Source organism: Leptodactylus fuscus, chromosome 2 (genome assembly GCF_031893055.1).
Source record: "Leptodactylus fuscus isolate aLepFus1 chromosome 2, aLepFus1.hap2, whole genome shotgun sequence".
Classification (NCBI taxonomy): Eukaryota; Metazoa; Chordata; class Amphibia; order Anura; family Leptodactylidae; genus Leptodactylus; species Leptodactylus fuscus.
In genome coordinates, this window is record NC_134266.1 from 187948721 (window position 1) to 187972605 (window position 23885).

The following is a 23885-nucleotide window of genomic DNA, read 5'->3' on the forward strand; positions in this document are numbered from 1 at the left end:
GAAAGTTGCCTCCAAGCTCACCTTTTAAGTTTTCTCACTAAGTAAATATTATGTGACAGAGAAGCAGGAGTTAAATTACTTGTGAGGTATAAAGATTTTGGTGGAAAGGCTAATGTAACATTTTAGATGTTCCCTTCTGTAAGCCGCTCTCGTATTTCCAGGTGGTATGATAATGTATGTTGTACAGGCTTAAAAACAGCAGGGAGGAGACCATTTTGTTCCTTCTAAGGCCTTCTACCACGAAACAAAAGTGCAAAGCACCAAAACAACATGTGCTACATTTACCAGTTTTTTATCTTCATGTGCAAGGTAACAAAATCAACAGATTAAAGGCAAATATCTTTTTTCTTATTTCCCGAATATTAATTCTTTATGATCTGTGTTTTTTTTGTGAGCCACTTTTCAGCCCATTTGTTATGCTTAAATTGGTTGAATGTTTTCTATATGAGGTTTATAATGAAGTTGTGTTTGGTTCAATTAGTTTATTTTATTTAAGGGGACGGACATATTTTAAATACCTTAAAGATGTGATATTTTGATTTGGTGAAGGAGGGGAGGGTTCAAGTGATGGGGGGAGGGGGGGCTGTGGGTTGAAGCTAAAAGGGGAAGAACTAACACCTCTAATCCAGCTTCTGGTAAATAGGCTGCCAGCTTTTAGAATGAGTTTCCTTTCTATTAGTCAGAATATTATGCTAAGCCTTAAGCATTAGTTTTTTATGTTGCCATAGCAGCCCTGTTCCTGCAGGGTTGTGACCTGTGATGATTACAGTACAAAGCTTATAGGGTCTTGAAACCCCCTTTGAAGATGAAAAGTCTTTGATGGTTTATATTTATGCAAATCTCTTAGATATGATTTACCCAACTGAGATTGAATAGAGAGATGATTAAAATTCCCAGTTCCTTTGATATCCATCAATGACAGAATATTTCTTAAAAAATGAATTGGACAAACCTGTCATTTTGGCTTGTGATTTCCCTCCTCTCTCTATTTAAATAGCATTATCTTACCTGTGAAATATTTCATTATCTTCCAGCAAGTTGTGAATGCTTGTAGCTGACATGTATCCTATTTACTTGTTTCCTTATTATTCTTTCTTAGAAACAACCCCAGTGTAAATTTTATATGTTCTTAGAATTTGGAGTAACTCCTTCTATGCAGCTTAAGGCTCCCTCTGACATCTGTCCTCTTCAAAGTCTGTAATGTCTTTCTTAAGCCCTTTTTAGGTACGTAAAAAAAGATCAAAACAAAAAGTACAACTACTTTGCTTAATATGATAGTCTAGGTCACTGCGTCTCAGCTTTTCCAGATGAACAAGTGGAATACACTAAGCTACATGTACATGTATTCAGCGCCCTCATTCATATTTCCTGATAATTTACATGTAAATATGTGCATGTCACAAGAGTGTTACAATGATATGCAAAAAAAATGGCAACATTACTATATCTGTTCAGTTTCTCAAGACTTGTATATGTTTTCAGTTATTTCTCTTACATGTGTTTCTTAAATTCTTTGATTAATGCTTTATTATATTATTTTATTTATGGGTTCCTTTTTATATTAGTTTGCAGAAAAATTTCTACTTCACTTAAAAGGCAGGAAACTGGACCAACCAATATACTTGGTATCTTTCGTGGAAACTGCTATAGGCCTCCTTAACTTCAAGGTAAGAAAATATATGTGCATTTGTGAAGCTGGTTCACATACAAGCAATTTACACAATGACACCTGCTGCTGACGGATTTGTTGAGATTCTAACAGAGTGAAGTAAGCATAGCTATATTCAATATATTACATTTGTCTATCCGCCTATCTACTTCAGAGTGTCCATAGGCTATAATGGGCCCAACTTGTGTGAAATGAATGTACCGTATTTTAGCAGCATGCATCGGCAAAGCTTTTTTACATAGACAAGTATACTTCTGCTGTTTGTATACAGATCACGCTGAGTCCAGTGACTGGCTGCAGTGGTGACCTGAACACAATCGAAATATCTCCACTTCCAGTCCAGCAGGGACCAAAAATGCTGGAGACTGGGATTTCAGTTCAGAGACTGTGAAATCTTTTAAAGAGGTTAAAATAATACACATATAATACATTTTAAAAAGTAACGTATGATACCTATCATTTATAATAAATATGGTGTTAAAAAATTATCCCTTATTGGATCAGCTCAATTTCTTGCAGTTTGCTATACAATTTTGGTGACATTCCTTGTATATAATGCACAAGTCATGTATTGCTTTTACTTTGCATTCTTTATGTATAAGACAAGATCAAATTTGTTGAATGCAGTGCATTTATACTAAAGATCATTACAGGATGTAAATCTTTGTAGTTTATTCGGGTTCAAGTGTCCAATATGAATTAAACAGAAGACTATTTGTACATTTAGCAGTTTAACATAATTATAACCAAGTATGCTTGATCCATGAAGTGGGACCAGATCACCTTATAGTGCATCCAATTGAACCTTAGGACATACTCGCATAATTTATTTTAGACCTGAGATTACTTTAGGAATGACATGTTGAACTAATGCGGGATTCACACTTGCGCCTTGTACCTGTCTGCTGTGATTCCGCCTAAATCCCAGGATAAACTGCTTGTGGATGGCTTGCAGGCAGTCAGTTTAAAAACCTATTCATTAAAGCAGGTGTCCGTACGCAGCCTCTCTGACGTGAAAGCGGTTTCTTTGGATGGACACAAAGTCCTGCATGTCTAACTTTGTATCCATGCAAAAAAATGGTTTCACAGCGGAGGGATGCATACGGACAACGGCGGTTTGCTTTAAAAAACCATTGAAATAAATGGGTTTTTAAACTGATTGCTGGTAAGCTGTCCCCAAACAACTTTTCCTGGGACAAGGCGCAAGTGTGAAATCCACATAAGGGCTCGTTCACATCTGCGCCTGGTCTCCGTTCTGCAGGTTTCCGTTTCCTGCACAAAACAGAGGCCGGATACGGAAACCTGCAGGACTCTTTCTCACCCATTCATTTCAATGGGTGAGAAAGTTGTTCGGCCGTGAGTGGCGGTGAGCGTTTTATGCTCTCCGCCGCGAAACTGTTTTTTTTTAATCCGGACACAGAGTCGGACATGCAGTACTCTATGTCCGGATTTAATAAAACGGTTTCACGGCGGAGAGCATAAAACGTTCACCGCCGCTCACGGCCGGACCCGTTCTGTGGTTTCCGTCTTCTTGCATGCGAAGACGGAAAACACAGAACGGAGTGCCGAACGCAGGTGTGATCCTAGCGTAACTGGTATGATGGCTTGGTTATGGGGGCAGCCAATACAATACGTCATTATTGAGTCGCTGATTAGCCGGAGTGATCATGTCAGCAGCCACTGGTAAACAAGGCCAAAGTGAGCTGCTGGAGTGTCAGCATTGTATGTCTTGAGGAAAAATGAGGCCTTTTTATTTAATAGCATATGGGATATTGTTTTCAATTTTTATTTTAAATTGGATAACCCCTTTAAAGGGAATCTGTCAGCAGAGTTTGACACCACATTTGTGCCGTAGTTCCTTATAAACAGTTGGAGAGCTTCAGAATGATATTTTGGCAATATGTGGGTAAAGAAGTTTTGTTCTATATGTTAGTTACTTTTATAAGTCATGATAGCAGATAGTCAGTCTCTACCCCCCAAATGGCCTCAGTGGTTACATTGACATCACTGCCTAACTTTCTTAAAATCGTGGCGCATGCACTATGGTGATATGCCCAATGGTAGCGCACCTGGTTTACACACAGAAATCAGAAGAAGCTGGAGGGTTTACAACTGAACATCGCATGTGCCAAAATCAGGAGCACACTGTCCACAGGAAAGCTGTGGAATGATGTTACTGTACTCGGAGACATCAGTCAAACCAACTTTTAGGGCTCATTCACACTGAGTATATGCCAGCTTATTCTGAACGTAAAACACGTTCAGAATCAGCGGCGTATAAAGCAGTTCCATTCATTTCTATGGGAGCCGGCATATGAGCGCCCCACATAGAAATGAATGGTCTGCTTTTTTCACTACAAGCACTCCCATTTAAGTGAATGGGAAGTGCCCGCGTGTATGGCTCGGTATGAGCAGAGCTAGCCGTACACGCCCCTTAGGGGCGTGGAGAGTCTGACTGTATTGGTTGACTCAAACCCCCCCCCCCTTTCCAACTTTATACGAGTAATTACCATATGGAATAGACTTCATTGTACACACTTTGCAGAATCATGGGGCAATAAGAAGATCATTTTGACAATCTCCAGTTGTTTTATAAGGTACAAGGATTGGTATGGGTTGTCAGTTCCTGATGACAAATTGCCTATAAAACTGGGCTGTGCTTTATAATAAATAAGTAAATCATGTCATTGCATTAATATGGACATCAATGTGGACTGCAGTTTAATGAAGATAATGATGGCTTGTGTAGGTAGTCACTATAATTCAGTACTATAGTCCTCCCATCTTGTAAGCTCTTAGTGCATTTATTAGTCTCAGTATTGTGTAAAATGACCTGATTGGAGACATTGTGCCTGTAGGTTACCAAGCAATAGCCTAGGTCCTAGTGATAAAGGCCTTGTAAGGAGTTCAGTAGCAACAGAAAACATGTCCTGTTCTTTAAGAATATGAAAGCTTTCAGTATATGGACTTTGCAACCCCTTATATGCAGTAGTTTTCTATATACACTATCACCCCACACACACATAATCTCATCATTTCTTACATATTGTTCTTACAATTTTTATTCTATGGCCCAGTAGTGAGGAACATGATATAAACTGTAGTAGTCCCCTTAATGCTGGCTATACTTGTGAGTTACGCACTCTTTTCTGGTCCTCAGCTATGTCACGTGACCAACAATAAGACTCTCCAACTTATATAGTTTGCTAAATGTAGACAGGAAGTCTTCTCCATTCATTTCTATGAAATTCACATCCAGGCTCTCATAGGAATGAATGGAGAAACTTCCTGTCCACACATCAGAAGTTGTGTCATTTGAAGAGTCTTATTACTGGTCACATAACACAGCTGAGGACCCAAAAGAGTGGATAATTCACAAAGACATCCTCCATTACGAAGATTGGTTTTACTACAATTTACATCATGTGACTTTCTATAGATCCAGAGAATAAACATTTTTTGTGGAAGTTCTACTTTAGCTTTCTGGACTCATTTAAAAACCTGTTCCAGCCTCCTTACAATCAAGTGCCCCATAAGCGCCGGCATTTTAGGCTCTGTCTAGCTGTGACGGGATGCTGATGCAGTGCGTTCCCTGGCGGCATCCCGCTGCTGATTAGGCCCGGATGAACGGGCCTAATCAGCAGGGAGATAGAAGCCGCAGACTCTGTGGCTAAATCAGTAGCAAAATTGAACAAGACACTTATTTTTCCTTTTTTCCACGGGCAGGAATCGGCCCCAGATTCGAGGTTGAAATCCATCCCCAAGTATGTCAAATTCTTCCGTATGAACACAGCCTAAGAGTGTTGCTCTTAGGGAGGGTTCACACGATGTCTTTTGGCTCGTAATCTGGCACGTCTACGCCGCAGGAGCTTTTGCGGGCCGTATACGTTCCCATTGATTTCAATTGATCGTATACGCGGCACTATTTTGCGGACGTATAGCACCGCGTATACGATCCCGGCTCCCATTCAAATCAATGGGCCCGTATACGGCCCGCAAAAGCTCCCGCAGCGTAGACGTGCCAGATTACGAGCCAAAAGACATCGTGTGAACCCTCCCCTAAGGTGCTGTAGACTCTTCACTTCCTATAGATCCTACATTGCATACGTTTTTTCATACATAATTTTGTGCCCAATTATTGTTCTAGAAAGGAGCAAATTGGTGGTTTTGAAGCATTTGTTTCCAAAATGTGAATTGCAGGTAATTTTAATGGCTAGAAAACATATTGGGGGAGGGGGTGTTTATGATGACAGGCATTTAGTAAACCAGTCATGATAATCCCTGCGCCCCCGGGGATGTGCCCTATTTATGATGAGGTGCATGCCTTCTCATAAATCAGACACATCCTATGGTAGGGGTCATGCTCCATCTCTGAAATGTATTCCAACTCGTAGCCAGGAAACTATTATCTAATGGTTATAAATCTGACAGGGTCGCTGGTCCTGCCCATGCTACACACTCTCACCATAACCCCTTTCAAAAAAAGTGGCACGGGTGGTGTAGTAACACGAAACAAGTGATGTTTAAAAATATTACAACTATTTTACGCCACAAAGCCATATGTTGTATAATATTAATAAATGTACCTCAGTAAGTAGTTGATACAGACTGCAATGATAACTGACCAGTCACTAGCCAGACCAAGTACAAGAATTGACAAATGAAAAAAGAATATTTTATTATTGATATTTGATTATCATTCTACCATAATCATTGTTACTTGTTACACAGTCTGAAAATGTAAATGCCACTTGTATTTATAGAAGACATTTCGCTTGCAGCAGCTATTGGTAGGCAACAATGACGCTTCTCGTCAATGGGAGGAATATGCAAATCTGTCTCCCAAGATGTAAATAGGGATACAGTGCCTCTGTTATGCTGCCCTCTATAGGAAGCACCGTGAACATCATGCCTGACTTTCCCAGAAGCCTTTACTGCATCGGCCGTCCATAGCCGAGAAACTGTCTTGGTATAAAACCCACATTATGCAGTGAAGGCTTCTGGGAAAGTCGGGCATGATGTTCAGGGTTGCTTCCTATAGAGGGCAGCATAACAGGCACTGTCTCCCTATATACATCTTGGGAGACAGATTTGCATATTCCTCCCATAATCCCTTGCAGTGGAGCAACTATGGCTGAATAAGTCTCCACACACCTAATAGGTGGTCTCTCCATAAGGATGGACATTATCCCCATAATCTGGCTTCTCGCCAAGGCAAAAGAAAACATCTACTCGCTGGCTGTGAGGATTGTTTGGATAATAATAATAATAATAATAATTTTTATTTATATAGCGCCAACATATTCCGCAGTGCAGTACAATTTGTAGGGTTCAAATACAGACAGAAAGATATATTACAAAGAAAGTGATTTCACACAATGGGACTGAGGGTGCTGCTTGCAAGAGCTTACAATCTATGAGGTAGAGGGGGTGACACAAGAGGTAGCAGGGGCGGTATTGCTTATACATTGGTCAGACACTTTTGTAATAGAGGTTACTGTCATTACACAAACTTAAAACTTTATGAGCCATCACTAGTGGTGTCCTTTAACATGTGGATGGAGCTTGGACCTATAAAGTTAGCCTGAGATGGCATCATATCAAGTGGGGTAACGTGGGAGCGGGGACAGAGGAGGGTTAAATTTTAGGGATTCTAATTATAGTACGGAAGGGTTTACGTTAGACATTGTGATAGGCCTGTCTGAAAAGATGCGTCTTTAGTTTGCGTTTGAAACTGTAGAAATTGGGAGTTAATCTGATTGTCCGGGGTAGAGCATTCCAGAGAAGTGGTGCAGTTCGGGAGAAGTCTTGTATACGAGCGTGGGAGGTTCTGATAATAGAGGATGTTTGGATGACAATTTCTTCATGTAAACGGGCCTTATCTGGTGGATATAGCATTAAAGAGTATATAATAAGCAACCAATAACAGGCAAAGTAGGAAGGATGACATTATGGCTAGATATGAAAAGGGGCTAAGAATTGCTTACCCCGATTCATGAAAAGGAGGCAACCAAGAAAATTCCATTTAATATAACATAATGTTTAAAATATCTTTTATTACAAAAATTACAACTCTCAAAAATTTACTGAGGTATTTGCCCAAAACAGTAAGATCAAAATAAGAGTGAGGGAGGGTACTCCTCATGATTGTAGATCCATATTCCCAATGCTCTTGTGTACTTTTCTTCCTTTTAAGATAAAATAAGATAATCCTATAATAGTCCCACCATGGGGAAATCCAGTGTGTAACAGCAGCATGGATAATACAGTAATATAATTCAAGAAAGAACACATACAAGCTCATAGCAGATAGAAAAGCTACTTGGAGTCATAGCATTAAGAAGAAAAAGAAAGACTCTGGATCATTTAGTTCTCTGTGCGGAGTGATCTTTGCTTAGCCTGATGTAGATTATATAGCCTGACCACAGTTGGGAGGAAGGATCTTCGATAACGCTCCTTCTCACACTTAGAGTCCATTCACACTGAGTTTTTTTGGCGCTGATTTTGACATTGAATCTGCCTCAAAATCCACGTGAAAAAAAGCCTCCCATTGACTTCAATGGGTTCCTTTTAGCGGAACCCTTAATTTTCAAGACTTCTGTAATTCACCGTTACGCTGGCATAATTATGAGCGAGCCCATTCCCTTGGATGAAAAGCAGCCCCGCACATAATGGTCTCAGGATGTTTTACTGTTGGCATGACAAGGACTCATGGTAGCGCTTACCTTTTCTTCTCCGTACTATTATTTTTTAAGATGTTCTACATAGTCTGAAGGGGGCTTCATTGGAGAAAATAACTTTAGCCCATTCCTCTGCGATCCAATCCCTGTACTTCCTGCTAAATGTCAGTCTATCCTTAAAGGGGGTGTCCGGCGTAAACTAAAATTTTAACACTAAGCTAAACCTTCTTCCCCTGTCTAACTAATTTACTCCCTTTAAAAAAAATAAAATAATAATAATAAGTACACCCATATACCTTTAGCAGTGTTTGGAGTGATTTCTGGGTGTCTCTGGTTGCTGCTGCATTTGTTTACATGGTGTAACTTCCTGCTGTGCAGTGCACTGTGTAGCTCCTACACTAGTTCCCTCTCACTCAGCCTCCCTCACTCTGTTACACACCCCTCCCTGTCTCCCTAGCCCACCCATTACTAGCCCCTCCCCAGTCTCCCTCGCCTCGCTATCCCACCCATTACTAGCCCTCCCACTCCCCTCCCCCTCTCCCTAGCTAACTAGCAGAGAGGAAGAGGGGAGGAGTCATTCCCGGACACAGGAAGGCATGGTAAGTATTGATGGGGTTGGGGGGGGGGGAGAATAATAGTGACATACTGTTTCACAAGCAGTGAAACAGAACTTCACCGAATTATCCTGGACAACCCCTTTAAGTCACAGAAAGTGATGTTTCATGCAAGATATACAGTGTTGGCCAAAAGTATTGGCACCCCTGCAATTCTGTCAGATAATACTCATTTTCTTCCAGAAAATGATTGCAAGCACAAACTCTTTGGTATTAATATATTCATTTATTTTGCTTGCAATGAAAAAACACAAAAGAGAATGAAAAAAGTCAAATCATTTATCATTTTACACAAAACTCCAAAAATGGGCCAGACAAAAGTATTGGCACCCTCAGCCTAATACTTGGTAGCACAACCTTTAGACAAAATAACTGCGATAAACCGCTTCCGGTAACCATCAATGAGTTTCTTACAATGCTCTGCTGGAATTTTAGACCATTCTTCTTTGACAAACTGCTCCAGGTCCCCCCTGAGATGTGAAGGGGGCCTTCTCCGAACTGCCATTTTGAGATCTCTCCACAGGTGTTCTATGGGATTCAGGTCTGGACTCATAGCTGGCCACTTTAGAAGTCTCCAGTGCTTTCTCTCAAACCATTTTCTAGTGCTTTTTGAAGTGTGTTTTGGGTCATTGTCCTGCTGGAATACCCATGACCTCTGAGGGAGACCCAGCTTTTTCACACTAATGCCATGCACACGGTCAAGCACTCCAGTGCCAGAGGCGGCAAAGCAACCCCAAAACATCAGGGAAGCTCTGCCATGTTTGACTGTAGGGACCGTGTTCTTTTCTTTGAAGGCCTCTTTTTTGCCCTGTAAACTCTATGTTGATGCCTTTTCCCAAAAAGCTCTACTTTTGTCTCATCTGACCAGAGAACATTCTTCCAAAACGTTTTTGGCTTTCTCAGGTAAGTTATGGCAAACTCGAGCCTGGCTTTTTTATGTCTCTGGGTAAGAAGTGGGGTCTTCCTGGGTATCCTACCATACAGTCCCTTTTCATTCAGACGCCGATGGATAGTACGGGTTGACACTGTTGTACCCTCGGACTGCAGGGCAGCTTGAACTTGTTTGGATGTTAGTTGAGCTTCTTTATCCACCATCCGCACAATCTTGCGTTGAAATCAATCGTCAATTTTTCTTTTCCATCCACATCTAGGGAGGTTAGCCACAGTGCCATGGGCTTTAAACTTCCTAATGACACTGCGCACGGTAGACACAGGAACATTCAGGGCTTTGTAGATGGACTTGTAGCCTTGAGATTGCTCATGCTTCTTCACAATTTTGCTTCTCAAGTCCTTAGACAGTTCTTTGGTCTTCTTTCTTTTCTCCATGCTCAATGTGGTACACACAAGGACACAGAACAGAGGTTGAGTCAACTTTAATCCATTTCAACTGGCTGCAAGTGGGATTTAGTTATTGCCACCACCTGTTAGGTGCCTCAGGTAAGTAACAGGTGCTGTTAATTACACAAATTAGAGAAGCATCACATGATTTTTCAAACAGTGCCAATACTTTTTTCCACCCCCTTTTATGTTTGCTGTGGAATTATACATAATTTGTCTTTTTGACAATTCTTTTTGTGGTTTTCCATTGAAGACAAATTAAATGAAGATAATAATACCAAAGAATTTGAGATTGCAATCATTTTCTGGAAGAAAATGAGTATTATCTGACAGAATTGCAGGGGTGCCAATACTTTTGGCCGACACTGTGTTTTGATCTGTGTTTATTTCTATTAGCTTGGTTTGTGGATAAGAGGTGGGTTGCTGGAGTGGATAGAGTCCAGCCTCCAGAACAATCCAGGGTTTGGGCTATCGAAAGAGACTGTCAGATGAGGTAATTCTTTAAAAAGTTGGGATCTACTCACAAAAATCTTCCAAGCGGGGTAATAACAGTTGATGTCATTGTGGAAGTCATAAATATAATTGTTTTTTGATCCGTTGTGTAGTTAGTGACCTTTATGAACTAAATTTCTTTATTTGACTGCACCTTGGGGAAGGACCAGAATAAGGCTACATTCACACAACCAAAGTACAAAATGGCTTTGAAAAACATCCATTTTTCATGGTCGTTTTGTACCCAAGGAACAACCATTTTAATGGATCCCCAATATATTGGAGGGGTCTGTGAAAATGGACGAAACTAGGACCTGACCTATATTTTGGTGGTCCATTACAACGGACTGTCAAAATAACAGTCAACTGAATAGTCCCCATTCAATTCAATTGAATTTATTATTGTGTGGTTTTGCGATGAAATTAATCAGCATTTTACTTAAAGAGAAATGAAAGCATTGGCGACCTGGGATCTGGAAATGGCTATAACCGCATCCAGGTACATTGTGTCTCACCACCCTTATCCAGGCACACATGTAATAATTATGTAACCGATACACAGGTGTGGTTTGTATGCATAGATGCAAATTGGTAAAATAGGTTGGCACTAATAGAGGAATGGCACAATCAACAAGAAAAGATGCTCCAGATGAATTTATGGGTAATGCCAGCATTTACTAAGCCTATGTTCACACTAGTCTTACTAATGGCCATTGCTGTCATAGGATGATAGCAACAGGCATTAACTGTAGCAGAGTACTGGACATAGATGAAGCCCCCTCCATCTGTGTCAGTTTCCTCTAATGGAGACAACAGAATGGATGCTGTTTTCCATCATGTTTGTTTACTTTTGGAACAGAAAAAAACAAAGTCCTGCATACACAACTTTTTCTTCCATCAGAAAAGTGGAAAACATTATGGAAGAAAGCTTTTGTCACAATTTTTACATTGGGGTAAATTGAAATGGATTCCTGATGGAGGGGAATCCCTCTGCATCTGTTATTTAATGTCTGTTCCTCTCATCCTGTGTCAGCCTACCCTAAGGCTGAGGCCCCATGTTGCGGAAACGCATCTTTTTTATGCTGCGTTTTTTAAGCCAAAGCTAAAAGTGGCTACAAAGGGAATGGGAAATATATAGGTGGCTCATGTACTTCTAACTTCTACTACATCCACTCCTGGCTTTGGCTCAAAAATTTTTGCAAAATCTGCATCAAAAAGCTGCATTTCTGCAAAGTGAAGCCTTTAGATACAGTATGTTTTAATTAGGTCTGACCATTGACATTCATATGATGTGATTATACTTTATTGTTATTATAACCTCTGGCAGTACAGTTCTGTTTTACTGTTCTCTTTTTTGTTCTATCTTTATATTAGGTTTCAGATTCTGGTACATCTCATGCCAGTTCTGTAGATGATTAAGACATATAGTACATCTGTTTGTATGTGTTTTATTTTATGGCCAAGTATAGGAATTAGAGGTTTATTTATGAAGACTTCCATTTTAGACTTCTGGTCTCAAAATGTTGCAAAATATGATTTTTTTTTTTCAGGCTTATTCTTGCATTTCTATGCCCCTCACTCACCTTTAGAAAATGTGTGAGAGTGCATGTGATTAGTCTGTTGAGTTGATATACGTATTGTCCTTATATTTTCAAAAATTGTCACAATTTCTTTCCAGTAGGGTTGTAATATAGAAAGTGGAGTAATAATAATTACAAAGGTGTTAGACTTAAAAGGGTTTTCTGGGACCTATAAATTGATCAAATAAATGCAAAAGAAATAACTAAAACATAACATTTATTGGTCCACTGTTAAAATAGCAACCAGGGGCGTAACTACCGGGTTAGCAGCGGTAGCTGCTGCCACAGGACCCAGTACATTAGTGGGCCCAGTGACAGCTGCTACCGCTGCATTTTTTTTTTTAATAGGCCGTTACCATCTGGTGTAACTCTAGCTGGTAATGGGCCCTATTTACTTACCTATCCTGGCTCTGGGCAGGCTTCGGACCTACTAGTGTGACGTCCCTGATGTCACGTGACCGGGGCCTGCGTCCTTATGCGTTGCGACGCAATTTGACATCCCATTACATCATTGAAGATGGCTGACATTAGCGGGGAGTGCAGTGGAGCCAGGGATAGGTAAGTAACAGTGTTTTTTTATGTTTGTATCCCCCTTCCAGGGTCTCCGAATATTATACTCTGGGGTCTGAAATAATAGTGTGTGCAGGGGCCACTATGGGTCATAATACTGTGTGTGCAGGGGACACTATGGGGCATAATACTGATTGCAGGGGCCACTATGGGGCATAATACTGTGTGCAGGGGCCACTCTGCAGCATAAAAGTACATACGGGGGGGGGGGAGTGCCATGGGGCCCCGCCATTCCTAGTTACGCCACTGTAACCATCAAAAATATATTTATATAAAAAAGGAGCCCATAAAAGTGTTTCTCCATAAGACCATATAGGTGGATGCACTATATGATCCCCCAGGCACTGCCCCACTGGTCAACGCAGCTTTTCTGATGCAGATTTTTTTCTGCAATGTGTGGATGGGATTTATCAGAATTCCATCTACTTTGCAGTTACTGCAGATTATACCAACACAGACTGCAGCAAAACTGAAAAATCTATCTTCTATGCTTCCTGTAGATCCTACAAAATTTACTGTCTGCAAACAAATATCTAATGTCAATTGCATTCTCAAGTTAGACAAAATTAATAATTTCTTTCGCTAAGTGGCTGTTTTTTGTTGTTTGTTTTTTGGGGGGTTTGTTACACAGAGTAAATGCATCCTCTTGTGGTTTAAAAAAATAATTATGTATAATTCATGTGACAAAAATTGTAAAAAAAATTATGTACTTTTTACCCACAGGATGTTTGTGAAGAAGCTTTAGATAGAGGTCCCAAGGTTGGTCTTCACTTGGATGGAGTTGTCTTTGGAGCAGAAGATTTTAGAGCAAGCATAGGTTTGAATTGCCATATGATAATGTAATATATATGTAAAATAATGTACAATATATGTTCAAATTGTGGGTTTAAAAATGATGCGTAAGTCTTAAAGGGATTATCAACTTTCTTATATTGACAGCCTAATATTGATAGATTTTAATGGAGCATCACCGCAATATCTAAAGCTTTTGCTACACCTTGTATGGCAGTAACTAGCACAGATACCTACTTGTAAACATTACGGGGAGACTTGCTGTTACAAAGCAGTTTATCTGTTGGTGTCCCGGGTGTTGGACCCTCGCAGTTGTGATATTGATAACCTATGCTAAGGATAGGCTATCAATATTAGAAAGTGAATAACCTTTTAAGAAGGAAGACTTGTACGCTATATTACTTTTGTTTAAAGAGGACCTTTCATCACTTGGTGCACATGCGGTTTTATATAATATAAAAATTGCCATTTTCTTTTTTCATTTTCTCCAAGAAAGAGTTTTTTCAATTTTAAAAGACATATCTACCGCAAAATAGTACCATTGAAAATAAAGCTCCTCCCACAAAAAGCAAATCCTTATAATTGACTAGAAATGTGAATAGTTATGATGCAAAAAGGACAGGAATAATAAAAAAGAAAACGCATTGTACACAAAATATCTGTATCCTTAAGAGGTAAAGGGGTTGCCCAGGAGTTTGGTACTAAAATTAGGCAATATTTTAAAAATAAAATTAAAAAAGTCATATTTTAAAACCTGGAAAACTCTTTAATTATCTAAGGGTTGCTGTTTGAATGTCAGCTCTAGCATGGCAGAAACTGACTGGTATTATACTATTATACTGGTATTATATCTAGTTCTAATATTATGTGACTATACATTCTATAGTAGATGAGCTTAATGACTAATAAGTTTGTCATGTGTCTGAACAATAAAGGTGCTACAAGCAGCAAAGAAACTCATGATGTCCTCTATGCCAGACAGAAGATCATTGTTGTAGCCAAAGCATTTGGACTGCAAGCAATAGATCTTGTTTACATAGACTACAAAGATGCAGATGGGCTGCAGAGACAAGCAAGAGAAGGAGCCCTGATGGGATTCTCGGGTATGTACTCCTAATTATATATAAAGAGCCATTTCTACTGTTTAATGACTGACAGTTATACAGTAATGAAGGGAAATGGCAAAACACAACAGAACATAGCCCACTGTGAATCTTCCAAACATGTTCCGGGTTATTACATTATGTACAACAAAAATAACCCATGTTGCCATATTTTGAAATGCGTCGCTGCCCTTATTTCTATTTTTTAAAGTGTTTTTCACATTTACGTACGTAATTGAAGTCATTATATTAACTGTGATTTTCAACTGTCATCTTGTAAATAGTTTTTAAAGAAGTTGAAGCCTTACTGTAGATTGGTGTGTATACTATTGTTTAAGTAAACTTTAATGAGGAAACAGAAAATTATTTCCCTGGACTGCATTATAATCCGTGAAGCCATTTTCTAGAAATAATGCATAAATATAGTTTTTATAGAGTGGACAGAACTATAAACTACAATTGTATGCGGAACTGTCCAAAAAAATAAATAAAAATACTCAAAAGGTTGCGAAGTTGCATTTCATGCATGATGCCATATCTGTAAATCATAGCAGTGAGAGAACAGGAACATTTTATTTATGGAGTCACAAAATATTCGAGCTGAAAACACAACTGACAGCTCACTCCATATGGCCTCTTTCCTTTTTTGTTTTATTCTAGTAGCCATTGCAGTGGGTTTCTGTTTTCCATCTCTTTTTTGACTATAATATCTTGAGTCAGATTTCTATGATTTCTTATTATGGTAAGCTAAAATTGTATAGCAAGTTTTATAGACAGATAGTGAGCAGAAGGACTGTTGACAGGTCACCACGAGGCTTTACTAGAAACAGTAAGACGTAATGACTGTTTAGTGTAAATTACAGAATCATTCCCAGGAAAAGTATAGGCATCTAGGCAGATTTTTTTGCTGTGATAAATACAGATTTTACTACCTGATTTGTATTTCTTTCTTTGATTTAATGTGCAATTGGAGATTGGTACAAACTAATGTCAAAACCCATGCAGAAATAGTGGGCATTCCTATTGCACCCTATTATCAGTCAATCCACAGAGCAAGATTAGTCACCATCTCATAGAGTCAAATGGTCTGGTGGCAACAAGGATGGAACTGTCAAAATGTTATCTACAGAATGAGTGTTGCAATGTAAAGAGGTTATCTGCATTGGATAATCCCTAAATGTTAGAAGGTTTTCTTGACAATAAGAAGATCACAAAGGTCCCCTCATTGGGACCAACAGTGATCAACTGTAATTTGTGAGAAAATTTCCTAGTAAGTATGCATTTTCCATTAACCATAACAGGGAAAATTGTGTTATACTATCCTGATGAAGAGACCTCTATAGAGTCTCGAAAGCTCGATATGTAATCAAAAAAATTTTTAAGTTAGCCATTAAAAAAGGTATTAACTACTGAGGACTTCTCTCACAAAATTTCTTTCATTTCATATCCACTGGCTAACACGGTACAAAGACATTTTTTCTTAGGGAAAATTGACTGATATACAGTGTCCATTCAGATGAATGGGTTGTCTGTGTAATACAGAACAGGAAAGGTCCTTCAGAGAGGGGTGCTCTTTGTAAATGAGATCCGGAATGAGGACCCAACTCAATTAACTCAATATTTTATAGCGCATACGGACTGGATTCTCTAAACTGGATGACTCTCAAGGTGGGCACTCAAGGTGCTTTTGTCAGATACCAAAGTCAGGATATGGATTAGCTGTACAAAGCAGTAAAACACTTTGCATGATGTCTTCTGCCCAAGTTAGTGGTGTTTCATGGTATTGAAAATGGCTATCTTAGTGCAACTTTACCACCAAGACTTTGTATTGCTTTGTATTTTGTTAAGATCTTTTTACATGGGCCTAAAATTAAGTGTTTTATTGGAACAAGTGTTCCTAGAAAAACTAGTACCCTATAAAAATTGTCCTTTCTAAGGTGTCCCGGTTGTAGCATAGCTGCTCTCAGTGCTGGGGCTGTTGTTGCTTTCACTGTCTGCACTGTTTTGCTTGTTACTATTAGGCAGTAATGAGAGAGAGTCCATAATTATTAAGTGTTTCACTTGCTTATAAGTGAAAGCACCAGCGGCCCCAGTACAGAGTGCAGTTATGTGCAGTTGGAACACCATGTGGCAGTACCCTTACTGTGGTGCTAGTCAGCCGACCAGCAAATACTCACTCATTGGTTGACTGACTGCATCTATTATATAGGATAAAAGTTGCAGATTATCGTCAGCACATCACCCTGTTACATTGGACTGTGTAGTAGGCTGATACAAGCAAGCAACGATTAATGTGATTGTCTTCAATCAGCTCTCAGTCCATGTCTGCCTCAGCAGATGTAAGAGGACCCTTAGCCGTTATAATGTCATTCAACTAATATTTGTGATAATAGATTTGTAGATTTGACAGTTAAGCTAGCCATACATATCAAAGGTGTGTATTAGGAGAATCTGCCAATTAGACAGTACTGACTATCTAATGTCTGTGGGGGCTCCAAGACCCTCCATCCAGTGGCAGATGTCGAGAGAGATAAGGAACAGCCAGTTTGCATTCAGATAGATAAGCTGCTGCCAGAGGAGACGGCAGTGGTGTTCTGCCCTCTACCTGTTCAGTACATGTGTATGAAGGATATGGGCAAAATAACTGTCACTGAACAAGCATTCAGGCGACAGCTGTCTAAAGTGTATGGTCAGCTATCCATATTGAGATCGAGACGAAAGTCAACTCTGTATATATTTACTAAATACATTTTTAATAACTTTTTTATATTACATGTATTGCAGTGATAAAATGGTTGAAAGAAAACTAAATAGCATTCTATGTATTATTATTTGAAAAATGCATAGGATCACCAAATATATGCTTTCCTAAAACGCGGTAAAATAAAATGTGAAACAGCTGGCCTACATTTATGCATATGTAAATTTCTTATCCATTTTGTGTTCTCCCAAAAGCAAGACGTGTTATAATAGGATTTATATAAAGCAAATATGAGGATTGATTTCCTATAGTATTTACATATCATAAATGGCTGAGACCTGCAAACAGGGTTACCTTTATTTCTTAATATAGGTAGGGGATAGGCATAGTGATAGGGGATTGGTATAGGCATTTAGGTAGAGCAGTTAATAACAATGAATGGACAATAATAATGATAATACTATGGTTCATAGCTAAATAAATGCATCTCTCTCTTTGCATGGTATAACAACTGAAGTCTAATCATCACTTTATTGTAAAAGGCTGTGAAATGATAAATTATAAGACTCATATTTATACGCAATGCTGAGCCATATCACATATATATATAATAGTGCAGAGCATGCCATAAACACCAGTGTACAGCAGTGATAAGACAGCAGAGATTTTCCATAATATATCTTGCTGCATAGTCATAACTCAGTGGTTGGCTACTACTGCTCAAGTTAATAGGTCACTTGATGCATATCCTAATCCAACAATAGAAAGCTTAGTTCACTTCCATCTGTTAGCAAAACTGCGATAGGAGTTTGCCAAGGTATGTTAAAATGCGCAAAGTTGGACTTAAGACTGAGAAAGTTTAATCCTCTTAAACACTGGGGCAATGCTCTTTCAGGTGAATTTTATTAATAGTTTGTTATGATCATCCTTGTTAGAATCCCTACCTGGCTGTTCATAAAAAGAAAAAAATAGACAAAAAAAATGATGAAAGTTTTATTTGCAGAATGCCACTAAATACCACAGCTGCTTAGGGCCATTATGTGGAGGGAGATGCTAAGCCTCACACAGGCACACCTTGCTTTGTTATAGTTAAAGACCCTCACATGAAGAGTTTGCATTATGTTCCATAATCCCTTCATAGCTGACAAATTGACCTAGAACGATATGTCAAGTGGTGTTCGATACCTGAGCAGACAATGTAGTGTTTCACTTTAAACAGATTACGCTGCTTTTGTCAAGTGTCACATTCCTTTTAGCTCCTTTACATGCAGTGGCTCCTGAAGAGAAATCTGGGTGAAGGTTGTTTATAAAATTCTAATAAATTCTATGAAAGGCTGCTCTGGTTTCACTACTATGGATGAAACTTTATACTGTAACCTGAATTATGATTTTTTTTTTTCCAGTATGCACATATATGGTGTTTTATCCTATATAATAATGCATGTAATGTTTGCAATAAAATGAGAAATATAGTATAGATTAAAAAAATAAAAAATAGGTCAATCAGGAAGAGTTTCATAACTGTAGATTATTTAGATAAAAGTAAATTTTAAATAAAAGTACAAAAATCTAAATGGCATATAGCAAACACCACCTAAACATCTACACTACATTTCTTGTATGGTCAGGCATCATTAATAAAGTTAAGAATAGCGCCATACTAAAGGAAAAAGCTGTTTTATAAAGACATAATAGTGCGTATAAATATAATATCATCTGTAAATTATACATTGCCTTTTTGTTTCTATATAACAGGTATTAAACTTTAGACACTTGGTCTTTTACTACTGATGTCTTTTTGCTACATAGTTAAGGATTCATTAATATTAATATATTATTTTTAGATGGATATTTGTGTTTTTACCTTATATACAGTAAAGTAGTACCTGTAATTAAACATTATAGAAAAGTCCTAGTCTGCTTTTTATCCCCGGTGCAGTGTAACATGTATAGTAGTATTATCTAGTTCATTGTCGAACGAGTGCAGTGATCATTTGTGGACATCATACGAAGGAGATCCCTATATCATTTGGCTGCATGATGGGTCTTCATTACTTTGTGTTCTTTTCTAGATAAAACCAAATAATGTATTTTTTCATGTGCAGACTTCACATTTAACCTGTTTAATAGCTCAGGGTCCTTCTTCTCCTGTCGGGTTTATTCCAACTGCCAGCCCCCTTTGCTAGCTAGACAATAAAGTAAAAAATGGGGCTCCTTTTTTGTTTGCTTTAAAACAGAACTGATTATTTGTATTCTTTTAAAGCGCTCTGAATTGAGTCAAGGCTGCATTTATCCTTCCATGCCGCCTGAGCACAAGGAAAGGATTCATGCTGCTCTGGAGTGCCAGGATAAAAAAAGAACGCTATTACAGTAATTATTTGTTATTATTTAATGTCTAGTCCGGGAGGCATTCTCCATCTTTGAATGTTTGACACATTTTGCGTGAACATCTGTTGTTGATTCATGTTTCTGGTGTTATTAATCTTCTTGTAGGTAAGCAGGTGATTCACCCAAGCCAGATTCCTATTGTCCACGAGCAGTTTACTCCAAGTGCTGACAAAATAAAATGGGCCTATGAATTGATTTCTGCTTTTGAAGAACACCAAAGATTAGGAAAGGTAAAAAATATATATATACATATATATCTATCTGTCTATACATATATATACCCATATATCTATCTCATAGGAGCCTGACAGGTGACAAAGACAGAAACATAATTAATAATCTTTATTTAAAAAAATTTTTTCCAGAAGTTAAATAAAAAAAATTTTTTTATCCTGAATTTTTTTTTTTATTTCTAGCAGAATGTACCTGATTTGTCGTTATTTTTGTGGCTATTTTTCCCCCTATGTCACTTGTTATTTCGCTTTCATTTTCTCTTTCTTTGCCATCTTGGAAACTTTCCACACATCTTTAGTAAATACAAAGGGTGGATTTGTATTTAAGACTTACTTCTCATGCAGGGGAGGCATGCGCTCTTCTTAAGTAAAATTATTAGTGCACTCATCTTGTAAAACTGAAATCAACTCATTCTGAAGAAAAGAACATTTGAGACCGCTAGATACATTAATCCTGTGTTATGCCAGGTCAGGATTTGATAGCCGTATAATTCTTTTTAATTGTAATGATTAAGAAATAACTCTAAGCAGAGCAGAGATTTCAAGTCAGAGATTTAGATATATGCAACGAAGTAAATTAACACCGGAAAATGGTTGTTGCTAATTTAGTGCATCATTGAGCCTCACGTTTTCTGCACTGTGGGTTTCTGCTATGTAAATATTGCAATGTTGAAGCACAATCTGTCGCCACTTTGTGCCAGTAATACTTAAATTAGGAGTCGCCTGAAGGAAGGTTTTATGCCAGTTTTAGCATCGTCTGCTAATTATCTCTTAGTTTATTTGAAATGATCCAGTTTGCTTCCCTTTATGAAAACCTCGGAAAACGCCATGTTTTAATGCACTGTCTACATCATAGTGTATCTTACTTCATACCTTAAATCGTTAAACAGAAATTGCTAGTAAATGTGAATCCTCATGCTGTGTATAGTAATTAGTTGCATATGGGGTCTGATTTCAAAGGAGAATCTACTCAAAAGACTATCCACTTGTACCAGATAACAATTTAGGTTTTCAAAAGACTTAAATGTATTTTTTTTTTTATTTTACAATTTTCTATCATTTCAGAAGAATCATAATTTAGACCACATCGGTAATTTCTTTTGCACAATACAACAACTCTTTGCATCCACAGTAGTGGGTTTCCATAAAAATAGGAATACATCGTGGTACGCACTCCAGCCAGGCTGCCTGAGCTGTCGCACGAGACGGACAAGATACGTCAATCACGGCAATGTATTTAGCACATATCAGTTGACGGGGACTGTCATGTAAGGAACGCTCTGGGGGGGCAGAGGGGACTATTGTTAAAAAATACCTGACATTTACTATGTGGAATCCAATGTAATATCACAAACCTCAATTGAGAAATCATATTTATTTTAACATACAAACTTGGATTTTTTTCTGTGCACCCAAGATGTCTTTTATCCGGACAAATTGCATCTCTGTGGTTTCTGGCATACAGTGCCTGGCCATTACAGGGCTGCCGTAGACTAAAACATTTTTTTGTCAATCGCTTTTATAGTGAACATCAGATATTACAATATTGATCTAAATATTTTCTCCACTGGACAACCAATTCTTATGTAACACAATGCATTGTTCTACATGTGTAACAAATATTGAAAAGCCAGAAACTGAAGAAATTTATGTGATTGATCTTGTCAATTCATATAAAGACTAAGTCCACACATTTAACCATTTTTATTGCTCAATTGAATATAAAAATAAGCAGCTTTGCAAATTGATTTGATTTAAAAAGAAACAAGCAAAGCAAAAAACTTTGTTATGTATACAGGTCTTGTGCAGGCCTTGGTGTGTCTATATCTACTACAAACCATGTATGTATTCTAACACTGCAGTCGTGTTACTCCATTCCTTCTGGCCCTTCACACTACAGACTGTAGGTTAGCAATAAGATGGGTGAATGGAAAAGAATGACACATAGTTGCAGAGTGAAGACTACACAGTTTTTTCTTTTTCAATCTTTTTTAGATTAAGTGGAGGCACAGATAGAAGTACCGTATATACTCGACTATAAGCCGACCCGAATATAAACCGAGGCCCCTAATTTTACCACAAAAAACTGGAAAAACTTATCGACTTGGGAAATGCAGCAGCTACTGGAAAATTTCAAAAATTAAAATGGTCAGAGTTTTTGGGTGCAGTAGTTGCTGGGTGCTGGGGAACGGGAGGGGGTGTTTTGGTTGTCTGTCTACCCCTTCCCTGAGCCCTGTTTTTTTTTCCCCCACTTGGAATATAGCCTGGCCGAATATAGGGTATCTGCAGTGCTCTTATTAACTCCTTTCCGAAGGAACAGGAGCACTGCAGATGCCCTATATTCAGTAGACCGGGCATTTTCAGACACAGGGATACCTAACGTGTATGTGTTTCACGGTCGTTTTATACTTTTCTATATATTCTAGGGAAAGGACGGATTTAGAACTTTTTTTTTTTTTAAACTTCTTTTTTTCCCCCACTATTTTATGGGAGATTCTATATATTAATATTGTAGCTGGTCATAGACCCCCCCAAAAAAAAATAAAAAAAATATATATATATATATATATATATATATATATATATATATATATATATATTTTATTATTTTTTTTGCTGACTCGAGTATAAGGCAAGGGGGGCTTTTTGAGCACAGAAACTGTGAAAAATTCGGCTTATACTCGAGTATATACGGTATACATAAAGGGTAGGATATGTCTTATAGAAAAAACAAAAATGTGTGTTGCTATTACCATATTAATGCATCCTTCAGTGATAGAAACATATATGAGCAGAAGCTGACTGCATGGAGTATCTCCCGGGCTGTTTAACGGGGTACAAGATGCAGAGAAAAAAAGCGTTCACTCCAGCATGTCCAAAATAGAATAAAATTTAACTTTTACTCAAAAGGTTAAAAACATCTACAAAAACATGGATCCAGACATTTATTGTTGTTTCATGTCTGGATCCATGTTTTTGTAGATGTTTTTAACCTTTTGAGTAAAAGTTAAATTTTATTCTATTTTGGGCATGCTGGAATCAACGCTTTTTTTCTCAGGATATTTCTTATATTAATGAAGAATGAGTACAAAGTTGCTCAATGCATGCACTTATACAATACAAATACTTGAACATTTTTATATATCTTTTAACCCCTTTCCACCACAGCTATTTTTCTATTGTGCATTTTTACATTTTACTCCCCACCTTCTGCAAGTAGTAACTTTTGCATTTCTCTGTTCACCAACACCATATGCGGATTTATTTTTTGTATGACAAATTGTACTTTATAATGGCATCATTTAATATTATATGCACTATACTGGGAAGTTGGAAAAAATTCAGAATGGGGTGTAATTGGAAAAAAATTGCAATCTCCCTTATGTTCTTATGGGTTTAGTTTCTACAGCGTTCAAAAATACACATTACCTGTATTCTACACTTCAGCATGATTGTCGGGATCATTACGTGAGATATATACATATAATCTATATATGTACATTATATATATATATATATATATACTGTATATATATATATATACTGTATATATACACAGTATATATACAGAGAGAAAGAGAGAGTTTTTGATCTTAAAAAAAAAAAAAAAAAAAATTGGAGGTAATTGGGGTAGATGAAATTGGGGTAGATGAAACAGCCAAAAAATATAATATCTTTACATGTATTCTAGGGTAAGGGGAAATTTATTTTATATTTAAAAAGAT

General features: G+C 37.9%; 1 protein-coding gene across 1 annotated transcript in view; it reads left to right on the forward strand.

The window, feature by feature from the left end:
- The window catches only part of CLYBL (citramalyl-CoA lyase), a 302308-nt gene that overhangs the window by 245565 nt on the left and 32858 nt on the right, over positions 1 to 23885 (forward strand). Inside the window, exons 4-7 of the mRNA XM_075265364.1 lie at positions 1566 to 1667; positions 13667 to 13760; positions 14671 to 14838; positions 20033 to 20157. Of these exons, the coding sequence (XP_075121465.1) occupies positions 1566 to 1667; positions 13667 to 13760; positions 14671 to 14838; positions 20033 to 20157 (489 nt within the window). The remainder of the gene's footprint in view (positions 1 to 1565; positions 1668 to 13666; positions 13761 to 14670; positions 14839 to 20032; positions 20158 to 23885) is intronic.